General features: G+C 37.5%; 1 protein-coding gene across 13 annotated transcripts in view; it reads right to left on the reverse strand.

Moving 5' to 3' along the window:
- Nucleotides 1-17,018, reverse strand: part of map4k3a (mitogen-activated protein kinase kinase kinase kinase 3a) — a 46,892-nt gene that overhangs the window by 11,394 nt on the left and 18,480 nt on the right. For 5 of the 13 annotated variants that reach the window (XM_030155315.1, XM_030155327.1, XM_030155326.1 and 2 more), the window contains exons 7-19: nucleotides 16,787-16,829; nucleotides 16,557-16,629; nucleotides 14,625-14,756; nucleotides 14,197-14,259; nucleotides 13,989-14,070; nucleotides 12,805-12,921; nucleotides 9,219-9,297; nucleotides 8,999-9,057; nucleotides 6,384-6,446; nucleotides 5,034-5,089; nucleotides 4,584-4,622; nucleotides 3,156-3,227; nucleotides 788-839 (exon numbers count right to left, since the gene is read on the reverse strand). In XM_030155315.1, the coding sequence (XP_030011175.1) occupies nucleotides 788-839; nucleotides 3,156-3,227; nucleotides 4,584-4,622; nucleotides 5,034-5,089; nucleotides 6,384-6,446; nucleotides 8,999-9,057; nucleotides 9,219-9,297; nucleotides 12,805-12,921; nucleotides 13,989-14,070; nucleotides 14,197-14,259; nucleotides 14,625-14,756; nucleotides 16,557-16,629; nucleotides 16,787-16,829 (930 nt within the window). The remainder of the gene's footprint in view (nucleotides 1-787; nucleotides 840-3,155; nucleotides 3,228-4,583; nucleotides 4,623-5,033; nucleotides 5,090-6,383; nucleotides 6,447-8,998; nucleotides 9,058-9,218; nucleotides 9,298-12,804; nucleotides 12,922-13,988; nucleotides 14,071-14,196; nucleotides 14,260-14,624; nucleotides 14,757-16,556; nucleotides 16,630-16,786; nucleotides 16,830-17,018) is intronic. The other 8 variants (XM_030155328.1, XM_030155320.1, XM_030155316.1 and 5 more) reach the window with 7 other exon arrangements.

The following is a 17,018-nucleotide window of genomic DNA, read 5'->3' on the forward strand; positions in this document are numbered from 1 at the left end:
TACCATATCAAATCTATTACCTTTTGGACACTTTAAGGTATTAAATGCAGATTTGTAAATTCAAGATTTTTAAGACTTTTTAAGACCCAGCGGGGACCCTGCTCCAGAACTGTTTAAAAGCTTTTAATCTCACTGACAAACACAACATTACAACAACATAGATTCTGACTGTCGAACTAAACTGAGGGGGTTATTAGTAACTACTAAAAACATAAATGTTTATGACCAGACAGTCGAGATAACAAACAGACAGGCTTTTTGCAATATTGGCTACAAAAATACAGATACCATTAACAATTCCAAAAGTAGAAAGAAACCATGTTTTTACAGTGGTGGCCGAAATTATTATAACACCTGACAGATCTGAAAATACTGATTTTTTTCCCCATCTCACATGATTTAATTTCATAATGTTCATGAAATATACAAAGCACAATAAATATCACATGAAATGAGTCCAACAGTTTTTTTTTTTGTTTTTTTTACTTTATCAACTTTTAACTGATATTTACTTAACGAGCAGGAAAAGCCTCGTACATTCAACAGAATCACACAGCTGTGTCCTAAGACTCTACATCATCAATTTAACCACAGTCACAACAACAATGAAAAGAGTTTAATGATGACTGTAGATATTTAATTTGTTTTATGTGTATGTTACTCATCAATTTAAAAAAAAAAACAAACCTCTTAAATATACCAAGTGTTCTGATAATTTTGCCCCCCAATGCATATCGACATCAAAGTACTTAATAATAAAACCTTGAAACATGATTGATTTTCTTACCTTGGGAGGGAGTGGAGGAGGGACCTTTGGCCTCATGATAGTGCTGGATTTACTGAAGAATGAAAAAGACTCACTGAGCATTTGCTAAACAAAAACCCATTTAGTGTCATCACATTTGATAATTGAAAGCTCAAGTTACAAAGAAATACACATATAACAAACCTAAGGCTATGGTTATACTTGTCATTTCAAGGCTAATTTAGCTTTGATTGTCAAGAACAGACAAGTATGACATCAGTGTCCGTCTGATCTCACGCTGTCTGTTTATATTCCTGCCATTTGCTCAGACCTTTAAATTTTTAGTTGGTGATTAAATTGTATCAGTATCAGGACAAATAACAATCACACTCTAAACAGACTAGCTAATTTATACTAGCCTTAAAATCCACAGATGAGGACATAACTATATTGATAATCCAGAACCATATGTATGTTCATACAACATCTGTAAGTCTAATGAAAGTGAAAAAAGCCCTTAAAAATACAAGTATAATCACAACCAGTTACTAAACAACACACACACACATAATGTAACACTACTTAATTATGATGTAAATATATGCTAAATTCTGTACATAATTACTAAATACTAAGAAAGAATTCTATACTATTGATCACTGAGAAAAACACACGAAATGTGTCAAATCTCTGAAAATAGTATTACTAATGCAGCATAAAAGATGTTTAAAAGTGATATATTCAAATAACTGTTCATAACCAGGATAGCAGTGTTTATATGATTGAATTGAAACAATTATTTAAGAAAACAAATCATTGTTTTCTTGTACTGCTCAGGTATAAATGTATTTAGCATTTTAAACACCGAAGCTTTAATATTATCTAAAAACCAATCGGCATTGTTTTATGTCCAGATCATTAGTTCTTTCTATTCTCAGAGACTTTCCACATTCTACAGATTGATTTGAGAAATTTGTTAATGGATCAATTGGAGTTCACAAATGGCAATGAAGAAAGGTTGAAAGCTATTCACAATGAAAAAACAAACATCACTATCATCAGTTGTATCAATTAGAATTGATACAACAAACGACGGGTCAGTACAAACTAGCACAGACTGATTAGGTGTCACTTCTGTGCTTGTTGTTACCGTCGTATGAAGCAGGTGGGAAAAAAATACCTTCTGGTGAGTTTTAAAGGAAAAGTGCTAACAATACACTTACAGGTGGAGAGACAAGGGGCTAGATAAATTCAAGCTAAGAAAACAAGATCCTACAAAGCCTGACCATCAGAGAAAAAAGTTCAGGAGATCTACAGTGGGTTGTGAAATGAAAAGCCTAAAAAAAAGAATAATCATTAAGTGAAATTAAATTTTTACTACAAAGCTATTGAGCAACTACATGCATCTAGTCCTAGCTAGCATAAACTTCCTTTAAAAAAAACAAAAAAAACAGGGGGTTCATTAATTTTTTACACTCCATAAACACTCAATTGTGATATCAAACTTAGCTCAAGTGATGAATTTGTTCCCGATTTCAACTCATGTTACTACTGGTTGGAGCCATTCCAGGTATATTATATTGTTACAAAAAGTGTGCAGTAAATGTTCCGAGAGCAAAAAGCTTAACATATAAACAGACTGTAAGTCATTCCTGACTTAGGTGGAAAATCTGTCTCGAAAGGAGGCTCTAGTCTGCTGCAGACATTTGGCTTTTACAATGAGGGACAAGGCTGGATGCCAAATACAGAGTTTTCTAAAGGCAATAGAAGACAGAAGGCAGGGTGAGTATGGATACACACCCCTACACACACACACACACAGCGAGGAGGCACGCAGATGGCAAAGCAAGTAGAAAACAAAACAAGATGACAGCAAATGAGATGTCAAGGTCAGGAGGATCAGTTATCTAAGGACTGAAACTGAACCCGCAAGCCAGAAAAACATTACATGTTTTCATATTTCGTTGTACCTCAGTTTACATAATGTTTGATATTTTGCGAATTTTAGTCTGACCTATGACCTGTGTCATCCCTGTCTGTCCCTCCACCATATTTCATTCATCTACTATATGGAAATATCCCAAAGTTGCACCTAAAAATAGTGTTAAATTGTGAATCTAGGTGAGTTTTTTTTAGGGTTAGGGTTATGGTTAGTAAATTAAAACTTCACACAAGACAGTGGTCACAGCATGGAAAACACACACACAAACGCAGGTGGCATATGAGGCATGATGGTGGGGTGTGCTGCATAGAGATGCGTGGATGAAACTGTGGCAAAGAGAGGAAGCCTTCCTCCTTTGTCCTACTCCTCATCCTCCCCCCTTCCTCTCTGAGAAGAGGGAAGGATGGGCGGACAAAGACACGAGAGGTAAAGACTGACTTCTGGTTCTAAGACTGGGAGATAACTTACTGAGTGTGAGTTTCATCATCAGCACCATCATCATCCTCATCCTCATCATCCCCTAAGTGTGCCACATGGCCCCTGGGAGAGGAGGTGGAGACGGGAGTGGGTGGGTGGGTGGATGGGTGGGTAAGAAAGGAGAAGAGAGGGGGAGTAGATAGAGAAGGGGTTGAGGTAAAGTGAGCGTGGCCGGGAGAGATGAAGGGAAAAGGGACAAAGTGGGAGATGGACAAAGGATGTGGAGGGAAGAGGATGGAGGATGGAGGAAGGAGGGAAAGGAGGAAGATCTGAGTGAAGCTTCATCCAAAAACTACCGCTAACCCCTGATTCTCTGATGCATAAAGGCAGATCTGAAAGGACTGGGCAGATTTCAGGAACAGAGCAAAACAGTACCTCTAACACCTCTGACTTAACAGGATTTTTATTGATGATACATTGTTTCCTGCAGACCTGAACAACCAACAGAGCTCAACTTTCCTGTGTAAACCTATACAGTCCTCACAGATCTACACAACCCTTCATCAACTCATTGTAATTCAACTGTAATCCATGTGTGTTGACTGAGAATTTAATAGCACAAAAACTAACAACTCTTGTGCTCTTATAGAGGAAAACAAACCTAGAATCAGACAGTTAAAGACCTCAAACTGAACATAAATATTCACTGACACTCATTTAATCCCTTTGGGACCACATGGGCAATATGATTTACCATCTAATGTCTGAAACAGGATTGGATGTGTAATATCCTGAACAAGCTCTGTAATCCCTCCTCTATTGATGTTTAAACCCATAAAAAAGGGAAAAAAAATAGAGAATGTCAAACAGTAACAATATTTATAATAGGAGTAAGAATAATATCTCAAATCTACACTTTAATGGATCCAAGGAAAGATTACAGGACATAAATTCTGTATATACTCCAAGTACTGGCTTGAATCCCTTCATTAACTTTGCAGTAACACATCTCGACGAGCTACATCAAATCTGTACTTTTTTGAGTGTAACCTCAAGGAAAATGGCAAAGCACTTGAGAAGTGAGAATCATTATCTCCGATTACGAATAACAAGACAGGATTACAAATGCAGCTTTGGCTTTAAATTGTGTATACGTGCATGTGAGCGCACACACAAGTGTGTGTGTGTGTGTGGGTGTGTGTGTGTGAGCCATGCTCTGCAGGAAGCTCCTATGAAGCTCAGCGTTTTCCTGATGGCATCAAAGCATGAAGCAGCCCCAGAAGGAAAATAAAACCCAGCAGAATCCCAAATGCTGAAAGCTGTGACAGCCTGAAGTCATTACACCAGCGTTAGTTGCGTGTAATTGGCCTGATTAGTCTTGCTGTTAACAACGATTGGCTTATGGGTGGGCTTTGTTAGAGCGCCAGCAAACCACGAGCACCTGACTGTGAATCAGGAAGTGGAAAGGATGTGACTCACCTCTGCAGTAGCTCCTCCTCCACAGATTTGAGAAGACTCCTGTTGGTCAGACAAAACAGAGACGAGTGAAAAAAAGCATCCAACATACATATGTACTCAAATCAGGGACCCACATGCATGAGACATGCTGGTAGTGCTTGAAACAACATGACGACTTTCTGCTGCCCTAACCTTTACCTGAGATTTCTGCTTACAAAGTACTTACATATCTTACAGAACCTCCTCAAGCTGCAAGTATAAATAAATGATCAAACCCTGCTAATCTCATATTCTCTGTTTGTACAGAACTCCAACAATCTAGACTGTTAAGACAGAAAAAACTAGGGCGTTTGCAACTGTAGTTGAAAGAGTGGCAGAAATTCAATCTTTGAAAAGTAAAAAAAGAGAAACAGACAAAATGAGAAAACTGTAAGGGAGATGAAGAGCATAGAATGTAGTGGAGAGACTTACTTGTTGTTTCCTCCCAGTAGACTTGGTGAATCATGACCGTATTCCAACTGGAGGTCCTACAAAGAAGACAAATTACATCAGTACTGTAACATTATATAACAGAAATGGTTCATTTAAAAAGGTCATATATGTTTGATTTCTTATGGGTATAACAGGGCAGAAGGTCTGGGCCAGCAGCAACAATAAATTCAACTGAAATACAAGTGTGTCTGACACTCTGTTGGTTTAGCAAATTACTCCAGGGGCTGCTGTTATAACAGACAGAATAATAATAATACTCATAACAAAACACCAGCTACACCAGAAATATTATTCATCACCACAGAGAGTGGAGACTCTACTGTGGTCTAAAAGTATGGATGATTATTGTGACTAATAATTAAGATTAAAAACTGTGAAAGCCAATTCACAGTCAACAGAGTGGATAGTTTGGCAAAAATATTAAACACTGATCCAACAAAGTATAAGAAAATCACTGGATATTAACTGGGCCTCTGAACATTTGAAACCAATTTACATATTTACAACTCCAGTAGGTGCTGAAAGGCTTAATTATGGATTTATGAAAAGGTGGCATCTACTGGCATAACAGCTAAAACTGTGATGAATGAACTGGTTTGTGGTCTGCCATTTAAAGCCACAATGAGAATACAACATTACATCATGAAATACTGAATACAGCAAACATGCAGACATGAACAAGCATAAACACATAAAGACATTACATGAAAACATTAGAAAAGCGCGTTATAGCTTTGGCAAACTATGCCTAAAAGAAGAGAAAATACGAAGCAAGTAACAGTACAACAAGAAGAAGAGAGATACTCTGCAGAGAGAAACATCAGAGATAAATTAAACAGGAATTAACAAACGACAATAATGGAAACTTTAAGATGTGTGTATATTTAGAAATCAGCTGTATGTACACATGAACTGCAACACTAACGGCCTCGCAGCTCTTTCGACCTCTGACTTTCCTGTGTGTATGTGTGTGAATTCACGTACATCTAAGAAAACAAAACAAAAAAGACACCACAGTATCACCAGAGACTGATCACCATGACAACTACAACACCAGTTAGTGATGCGGAAGCCAAGGCTGGAAAAAAGCACAAAATGAACAGAGATGGATGGAAATAACTGCTAAAGTGAACAAAAAGAAATACTGGACACCAAGCAGCCAGCGCTGGAAAAATAGAAAATTAAAAAAAAAAAAAAAAAAAAGAGAAAGATAGGTTTCAGAAAGCAAGAGCAACGAAAAGACAAGAAGGAGGTGATATGATGAGAAAAAGCCTAATTTAAGTGGACAGAGGGAGAGGCAGAGGTAGAGAGGGAGAGAAAGAGTACTACCAGATTAGATCTCGCGGTATAGTAGAGCTCCTCGACACAGTCCAGATAGGGCTCAGAATCACACTGGTCAGCAAGACAGAGCGAGAGAGACCTCAGTTAATACATTAACCTGGACGCATGGAGAGAGTGGGGGGAGGAATAAGAACAAGGCAGCACGAGAGGCTGATGGATGAAAAAAAGGATTAAATCCAAAAAATGGGCTTTGCTAGTCCATGGGTCAGCATAACAGAGGGTTATGACATGATATTGGGATAATATTCCAAGGAGAAAGGATGAAGGATGGCGGGATTCATGAAGAAACTGGTGTGGAGGGAGATTAAAAACAGATCAACTGAGAAGAAACTACTATACATTAAAATATCACATTCTACATAAAGAAATACTGAACTTATAATTTTAACTATTGAAAAAAAAAAAAAAAAAAAACTATTCACCAGAATAAATGGAAAACTGAGGTTTTATTCAGTGGTGTTGTCAATTCAGGTCAAAATCTTGACAATTTAGTTCCAGGTAATTACTTTCTACATGTGATATATACTGTATGGATTGTGAGCGCCTCTACTGGTTAAAACCTCATCATTACAACTTAATTTTCCTATTGGTTCATTTGAAAAGTTGTGCATCATGGGACCTTACTTTGGGGAAAAAAAAACAACAAATAAAACAAAAACAAGCAACTGGGGCTGGGCGATATATCAAATGAATTTGATTGCTTGAGATTTTGCTCTGAAAATCCTGAAAAAATGCATATATTGTAAAATTGAGATTATTCCTCTGAAAATCTTTCTTGCTCAACTAAAAGAGAAGTTTGCTTCTTGTAAAATGTTAAGTGTGAATGTGCTTCTCCTGTCATATATGGCATCTAGTTACGGTAAAAATTTGTATTTTTATTCATGTTATGTCTTTAGTTCCTGTAGCCATAAAGCAATTGACTAAAACTGTTAATCATCTGTAACAATGTAAAAAAAAAAAAAAAAAAAATATATATATATATATATATATAAATTAATTTCTTTGTGCAAGTCAAGACAATCAGAGTTTGTTAAAAAACTGATGAAGTATCAGACTATGAAAACACAGAAGGGGCGTGTCTTCACCTCTGTCCCAACCCTGCATTCTTGAGGAGTTTCCAACGTTGGAGGTAATTCAGCCAAGTTTAGTTAAGTCTTATGCCAAATTATCCCATGTTCCCTCTTATTGCTCTGAGTGTGTCACTTTTTTGTTCATTACATAAACCTGTTTAAACATGTACAAAGTCTGCTCAGCACAGTCAGTCAACAGTTACAGACTCTTTTTCATTATGGAGAAGAAACTTACTGTGTTGTGCTGGTGTAAAGGATTTTAGGATTTTTAGTAGAGACATTTAGATGTTTTGGCATTATCAGGGTGGTAGTAACTAGATGGTACTACAGGCAGCACCTAAAAGCTGAATGACTTGATCTCGAAGAGCTTAAAAACCCACTGGTCAGCATGAGACGCCAAATTTATCACTTTCAAAGAGGGAGTGGAAAATTAAAGACAAAGGGATGAAAGTGAGTGAACGCTGTCAAGAGTCGCACTGCTTCATAAGACTTTACATCCGACTAAGAATTTGGTTTGTTACAAGCACAGGCTTCTCAGGTAAACCTGACAAGAGAAGGAATGAAGAGGAAAATAAAAGGAGAAAGAACTGGAAAAGTGCAAAGGAGTAAGTGAGAAAAAGCTGAAGAGGGTGAAGGACAGAAAAGTGAGGGCATGACCTGAACAAAACACAGTTACTGTGCAGAAATATTGCACCATCCCATTTGTCCCCTATCATCCACCGCTCTCTTCACAAGTTTAAGCAACAGAAAAATGAGCTTCAGCTCCTGAAATATCTCACAGAATGAAGAACAAATGTGTATTTTGATAGGCTGATACTTGCATACTGTTACCAAATACAGATAACTTCCATTTTCAGTCAACAAAATTTTAAAATTGCAATATAAGCCTGTTGATTACTATCTTGCCTGTTGCAAGCCTCTAGATATTTACTCTAAATATAAGATAACATGAGAAACTGCATATTTACTATTAAGGATTACAGATCTAATATGACACTATGCTGTAGTTGGCAGCTGACTGCTCTTTGTGTCATATTTTCTGTCATGCGATGAAAGTGATGCAGTGACTTAGACTAAATATACTGCTTATCTGGGCTTAGATGCTTTTTGGCAGCAGAGCATGCAAAGTACATCAGATGCTCTTTTTTATCACTTCTACTTGGAGATCCCAGAGTCGTTTATGTAATCCCTGTAACCTGTTCTGGATAGGTGCAGATCTGAACATTCCTCAAATACCTCTTTTCAGAGACATCGGTGAGGCATCCAGATCACACAACCCCCCACCCTTTAGTGGTTCCACTCGGGGCAGAATACTGTTTTGGCTTCTTAAAAAATATGAATGGGGCTCATTTATAATTACAAAAAAACTCACTTAATAACTTCAAAACAACTACTGTGAACACTGTGGGTGGGCCTGGTGTTGTTGGGTGCCTCCTGTGATTATGTGAGGATCAGTCATGCTGGTACTGGTGAAGTGAAAGACACACAAATGTCAAGCAACAATGTAAACACACACTATAACAACGGACTCACTGGTTCATGGTGGGGCTCTGTCTCCTTTCTTAATGGAGGGTCAAACTTAACCTGACCAACTGGAAAACAGACAAAGAGAGAGAGGAAACTATTATAACAAACCTATAGAGAAGAGTGAACAATACAAGACACATCAGCTTCTAAGTTTGAGTAATTTCCTATGCATGCTCTGGGTTTCATTAACTTAATCTGTTGATATTGACTTTGGCCAAAAACTCACAGTTAATCTCTGACAGTGTCTTCCCTTCTCTGGTACTCCGACTGGTGGACCGGATACGATGAGGAACAGAAACCGGAGACTGCAAGGAAAGAAAAAGCCGTACACACACCATCAGAAAGCTGCTAAAAGGATATAGACATTGTGGTAGTTTTCTGGTACTTGAGAGGATTACAATAGGTTTACAAAAAAAAACAAAGTCCCTCTGCTATTTCCTGTGGGTGTGATTTGATGACACAGCAAAACAGCCACACTCTGCAACCACACAAACAAAACAGAACAACAGTCGGAGGAGAAAAAAACCCAAACGTTCCCTGGTAACATAAGGTTTCGTTATTTAATCCGCACTTAAGCTCAATAAACAGTAGGATAAATATTATACATTAAAATAAACAGTATAATTATCTATGCACTAAAATAAACACGGTCAAAAGATGCCATCATGATAAACATCTTCATATCAGTCGAACTCAAGCATTATCACTGAACAGCAAATTTCTTATCATCTTAAAGTTGAACCAACAAGGTGCTTTATTGCGGTTTTAGAATCTAAAACCACAATATGATCTAAAGTTTAGATCATTTGTTAAAAGATCAAACAAGACAAAAACAACATAAAAAAGAAATTAAAAAAGATGCAAAAAAAAAAAAACTATGCTTACTTTGTTCATTTTCATATGCTGGCTTTTAACAACATTAGATTAAAAAAGGACAAATTCCTAATAAACAGCAGAACAAATTTGAATTAATGTTTATCAAGTTAGACATGAGTAAACTTGTGAAAATGTGAATACAATCAATTCTACTAACAAAAGGCAAAATGTGTTGGAATATTATATTTTGTATATCATGTAATGACAGCATTTATCATATTAACACCCTGGCCAACGTCGGACTGTATGTGCAGTTTCTTCCAAACAGTGATGTGCAAATTCTGCCAAATACATATAAAACTCTACATGGCTCGATGGGTGCACAGTATGTAATATGCCATCTTGAGGAAAATCGATTCTGCACTTTCACTTCAGTCACAACACAGCAGCCTCAAACCATGCTTACACACACCAGGTCAGTCAAATTACAGGAATAGTCAAACCCAATGACAGGCGCCTTTTGAAAACTACCTTATATTGTTTTTGTACTATCTTTAAAAAAACGTATTATGCATGCACACTTTTTCTTGCACTTTATTCTGTTGCTGCCTTGACCGTTGAATTTTCTTGTTGTGGGACCTATAAAGTATAATCAAATCTAATCTAAAAATAGATCCATTCATAGTTTTCTCATTTCAGTAGTTTGACTTAAAGTTTATAACTGATGTTGATACTGTGATTTTATACAATCTGGAATTTACACATGGTATTTCATTCTTAAAATTGACCAAATACTCTATACAGGGTTCCTACAGGTTTCTACTAGTTAGAGTAAGACTTTTTAAGACCTTTTTTAAGACACTTAGAACAGAATTTAATGCCTATTTCACAGCTTATTTCATTGGCATACTGACAAAAAAATTCCTGACTACTACAATTTAGGAAAATGTATTTTTTTACTCCAACGCCTTGATTCCCACCATGACGAGACATTTCTCACCGGAAGCTGCAAAGTTGGCAGTAAGTGGTTCCTAATTTCAGTATAAATTGTCAGGTTGGAATGGGTGGAACTGAGTCGACTAACGTTACTTTCTTTGCAGCTTGGACATTTAACAGACACATTTAAACACAATACCGCCAACAAGTTTATGACAACATAACTGAAGACTTACTACATCAAATTCAATACCTTTTAAAGACTTTTTAAAGGTATGAAATGCAGATTTGTAAATTCAAGACTTTTAAGACTTTTTCAGACCCTGCGGGAACCCTGTCTATATCACCTGTATATCTGACTTCCTGTGCGTCTCATTTATTCTGTGATGCTTGACATTCCAATGATGCAGGTCCATCAGAAATAGACCTGAGGACCGAGCCAATTCTGGGATGCATCTGATACATACTGCAGGGTGCCTACTTTAGTGGAAACACAAGCACTGTGTAGAGCGGCTACAATCGACTCCACAGACAGTGGCTTTGCTGTAACCAAATACAGCTGGATGCAGTGGAAAGCAGGAGTTATAGGTTTAACAAAACCCCTATAAGTTACTGAGTTACTAAGTTACACTACTTCCAATGGCCAAAGTAGATAAAGATGGGTTCCTAACTGACATCATCACATTACATGTAGCTTGTATTAAACATTCCTAAATACTCTTTTCTAATATAAAACAAGTAGCTACAACTCTCATGGATGTGGTAAAGATATACTACTCTCAGGTTTGTGATGAAGTCTGACCAGCTTTAGGAACTGCATCATTTCTGTATTGACCAGATGCTTTACTGGCCACAGAACTGAAATGAAAGGAGCTGAATATTCTGTGGTCTGCTGCAGAGTAACTCATATGGGATCCTAAAGGATGCCATCATGAATGTGAGGACAGATGTTTTAGTGTGGTGTGTGTTACTTGGTAAGTAAAAACAAAACCAAACTTTGGCACAGTCAGGAAAAAATACCATCTTTTCAGTTTTTTATGCAAAGGCTTGATTTAAATGCTAATATATTCTGTGTCTTGGTGCATTTGTAATAATCAATTATTAATTAAGTACCCTGTTATGTGATTAGTAGGAGATCAGGGTTGTAAATTAAAAAAAAAAAAAATCAAACTGATTACGTTTCAACTTCACAATCTTGTGTTTAGTTTTGCACATTCACGTCAAGCACAAACTTTAAAAACAAGTACTCTTTGGCGTGTTAGTCTAATTACGCAACTGCCACGGTAATCCATCAACTGTCTGAATCTCACATGCCGGTGTCAGTTTCCATGACAACCGCAGACTAACTTTAATGGAAATGCACTTTCTATTCATTCAGTTCTGTGGTTGCTGTCCAACTGAAACAACAAACGGCATTATCGTCTGAGTTAGAATGACATCACAGCAGACAGCGAAGCCCACACTGGTACCTTCCTACGGGCCGCAAAACGGGGTGCGCGTCGAGCACCGGGGCTTATGGGTAGGAAATGACCCCTGTACTTAAACTGAAGAGGAAGTAGAGGATGGAGGTGGGGGAGAGGGGTGGAGACAAAAAGAAATGAGGAAAAAATGAAGGGGGAGAGAAGGAGAAAAGAAAGGTAAAAAGAGAGAAGTGCTACATGGAGGAAGAAAAGGTGAGATAAGAGAAGATGAATAAGAAGATGAAAAAAACAGGTGAGTGAGAAGAAAGAAAATGGAGAGACAAAAAAAAAGGAGAGAAGAAGGAAAAGGGAAGAGAGTAGGAAGCATGAGTCACATGTGCCAGAGAAAGATGGACTGAGGTTGTGGAGAGTTGGGTGAATAATGGCAAACGATTAGTGAATATAATGGATGAGGAATAAATGAGCAGATGGGAGGACACGAGATGAAGGGAGGGAAACAAGGTACAAAAAAATAATAATCAGGTATTCAAAATAATCTGAAAACCTGCTCTGGGACACAAAGTATATGCTGGTAAAGACACTTACTAATTCATTGTCCCTTCTGATTTAAAAGCAAAAGCAGAGAAGGTCTAATGTTACCTCAGGTTCAGGGTCATCGTCGTCAAAGTCATTGTAGGTGCTGTGGTCGGGGTTATTGGCTTTGTCCAGCAGCTCGATAGCCAGGGTCCTGCTGAGGGGCTGTGACACAAAAGGGTGCTGGAGGACAGACAGGAGACGCATCAATCATCTGATCAATAATCGGAAGACGGGATTTAATTCATGACCGAAACAGTCTGCAAAGCCTCACAAATACAGAGCTTTGCACATGCTTGGTCTCATCTATGCATAGGTGACAAAGCGAGAATTAACAGCTGAGTGGAGTCAATATTATTATTATTTACAGAACATAGAATGCAACTTTTTCTTTTACCACATATATATTTCTTGGTTTTAGCAGGTATCTTTTTTTTGTTTTTATAAACGGTCATAAGCAAATCAGATGAAGGTTGAAGAGGTATCGCTGTGAAAAACATGGGTTTGAGCTGTTCGAGACACAGATTAGAGAAGAGTAAGCCAGTGGGATAAGGGTTTAGTCTGTGTTTACATTAGCCACGTTGACATCTTGAGTAAGTTTATAGTCGGCACTAATCTTTTATTTTCTGCACTGTATCGATGAATACCTCAGAGGGACATAAACAGAGCCGCTTCATATGGACTTATTCAGCTGTGTGTAAACAGAAATAAATATGCACTGCAAAAATCTAAATCTTACCAAGTGTATTCTTCTCATTTCTAGTCAAAAATATCTCATCACACTTAAAATAAGACACAATCACCTAAAGAGTAACTTGTAAATGAGATATAAGAACTTATTTTTAGAAAATAGATCTTGAAAACCTTATTTCAAGAAATCTTACCGATAATTTTCACTTGTTCCATTGGCAGATTTTTTTGCTTGAATTAAGAAAAAAAAAACTTGAATTAAGCAACAAAATTTGCCAATGGAACAAGTGAAAATTATCTTGGTAAGATTTCTTGAAATAAGGTTTTCAAGATCTACCGTCTAAAAATAAGTTATTTTATCTCACTGAAAAGTTACTCTTTAGCTGATTATGTCTTATTTTAAGTGTGATGAGATATTTTGACTAGAAATGAGAAAAACACACTTGGGAAGATTTTGATTTTTGCAGTGTGGCTTTGTTATCCCACTTTAAATGACACAGTTTCTTGGGATGAAATCTTGACATTTTAAAGAACTGCATGGATTTTGTTGTATTTCTCACCTGTAACAGTTTCTCAGCTGTGGGCCTCTTCTTTGGGTTCTTGGTAAGGGCTAGTTTGACAAAATGGTGGAAATTGTTCGTCCTGTCATCCAACAAAGAGACACGGAAAAGACATGAGAGGGAATATTCTCAATTGTATCAGTGTTTGTATTCACAAAAAAGGTGTTGAGCAACAGACACAGACATTATTGATATTATTATTTCTAACCATTTGATTTTATCTTTCAACTTCGGAGGCTGGAAATTACTTTTGGTCATCAAAAACAGAGCCCTGTGGAGAGAAGAGAAAGATAAGGATGCAACCTTTTGTCTGCAATAATATTAACAGTAGTACTGGTTTTAATAAAACACATGGACGGCAAAGTAATTTATGAGGATAAAATAAAAGAACACGGTCAGACTAAATGAAAGGAAATTACACAAATATAAAAACAGGCATGAAGCAGGATTCAACTTGACCACTAATCAAAAGCCATATTAAACAAATACGCTGATGTTTTTGTTCTAGCTGGGTTGTATAGATTGCCTTCAGGTTATTACAGATCTAGTACAATTGTGTGTTACAGAGCCAAGTAGATTAAGTATAAAACATGTAAGCACTGTAGCGGTCAAACGCAGCCAGTGTTTTGCTGTTACCTCATAGGGTGCAGGTCAAACATGGGCGGCTGTAGTTCAGCCAACTCTATTGCAGTGATGCCCACGGCCCAGATGTCACATAACTGGTTGTAACCTCCTTTCCTCTCCACTGCTGCAACCTCTGGAGCCATCCTGCACAATGACACAGAGAGAGAAGGAGGGAATGAAATGATTAGGAAAGAAAGCAAGAATGTGTGCTCACTTCTCCAACTGATACATCTGGATAATTAAATCTCTACATACACAAATAATACTGGAATTTCCTCCAGTATTTCCCCCTGGCTGCATCTACAATCTACTAACAGAAAAGCAGCAGAATCTCACTGCACGACTTGTATCTGTGACTGTTGGTTCTGTGCTACATACTTAGACTGTTTAGGTTATTTTTTAAAGCAATGAGCAGTGATGTTTTCCACAACAGGTCTGAAAACCACTATTTTAATGCAATGAATGCATGACCAACATTCCATAATATTCTTCCTGGTAGTTCTTCTCAGTTCAACTGGACTGGTTTAGCTCTTTTGAAAACTTTTTGTCCCCCATCCAGTCTCTTGGATGAGGGACGAAATGTTTTTGGTCATACTTTTGTAGCATGACCTATGCTTTACACTGTCTTCTGAGAACTCATCAAATACCCATATTTCCAACAATTCCGCTTATAAATATGGAAATTAAGATTAATTTCCACTAAAACCCACTCTAAATTGTCATCAAAAATCAGATACATACTGTATGTTTCCTATCAATTGCTGTTTCTGTGATCACAGTTTGTGTGTGCACTATGCATTTTACTCAAGTGTCCCGTCTCCTCTATATGTCACTAGCAACTGCAGCTCACAAAAGAAAACTGTGTCATCACTGAACATACAATTCACTTAAATTCATTCAAGGTTAATCAAATAACTGGTTGGGTTGGGTAATGGGGCACAAGATATTCTCACAATAGTTTTTTTTGTTTTTTTTTACCCCCAATGCTGATTAATATCATTATGTTTCACACTATATAATGTAGTCCTTCTGCCAGTTTGAAGAATACACTGGTAACATATTAGGCCTGAAAGAAGAGAGTTAATTCACCAAACTTTAGTATATTAACATGGGGTGCACGTCCCTAATCTCAGTGTAATGACATTGACATGTGTATGTTTTTAAAAATAAATGACAAACAAATAGATAAAACAGTGGGTAGTGGGTAGAACGCAGCAGATACTACTCTAACAAAAACAGGAACACTGATCTCAGCAGAGTTTCTCAGAAAGCTTCTTTTAAAACCACATACTAGTTCAGTAAAAATATTCACCCTCCAGTGCACCAAACAGACTTCCAAGTTTTACTTGCCAAATGGATAACGTGTGTGCATGTGGAATTTCACGAATGTCATGTTTATTTCCTCTTTATGATAAGGCATTAGATATTTCCTTATCAAGTGCAAAAGTTTATCCCATTATCAGCATAAATTTTATCACTACCAAGGCGTAAAATCATTATATGACCCAACTGGCTAGACAGGTAGAATTTTTTTTGATGATTTCAAGACACGCAGCAGCAGCTGAAGCCGAAGCCTTTAAACTCGTGTTTACATTCTATAACTAATCCTAATTGAAGAATTTTTGTAAGGAGTGTCCTCACTGCCAAAGGTCATTTTGGGAGTAGTACTTCCAGAGTGTTTAATACTATGTTCAGACTTTGGTTAATACATAAAAATGACTAATACAGCAGCTCTGTTGTGATGAAAACCTGTGTAGGCCTCCTTACAACAGACACAATAAAGAATGAGAACAATAAGCAGAAGTCATAATACCACTGGCATTAAGTCTAGCTTCAATTCCCACGCCTATCCTTGTATCTGTAGAACACCTCCATTAGCTCCACCTGCATCTATTCATGTGGAGTTTAGAAGGAGCTAATGAAGAAAAACCAAGCACAACTCACCAGTATGGAGTTCCAATGAATGACTTCCTCTTGGCAAGTGTTGCTGTGATCTGGGCTGATACACCAAAGTCAGCTGTGGAGAGAACAAGGCACAAAAAAAAAGAGCAGGAGAGAACAGAATGGGAGGGAGGGGGAGCAGAGTGAAGGAAACCAAGTCAGGAAAAGAGGCCATTGAAGTGCAGTCTTTTGAAGCAGAAGGTAATTGCACAGGGCTTGCATGTTCCACTCACCTAGTTTGACATAGCCGTTATCTGTCAGGAGGATGTTGGCTCCCTGTTAGAGACAAACGCAACACGGACCACAAATCACACTTCAAGTCAACTCAAATTAACTTGGGAAGCACACTCAGCACAAGTTTTCTGCAACATGGTTTGTCATTAATCAGCAGCGCTTGCAGCCACAAATCAGTGATAACTTTCCAAATGCCAAAACTGGCAGCTGTGTCTAATCTCCAAGTTAAAA

The sequence above is a fragment of the Sphaeramia orbicularis genome, chromosome 15, assembly GCF_902148855.1.
Source record: "Sphaeramia orbicularis chromosome 15, fSphaOr1.1, whole genome shotgun sequence".
Lineage (NCBI taxonomy): Eukaryota > Metazoa > Chordata > Actinopteri > Kurtiformes > Apogonidae > Sphaeramia > Sphaeramia orbicularis.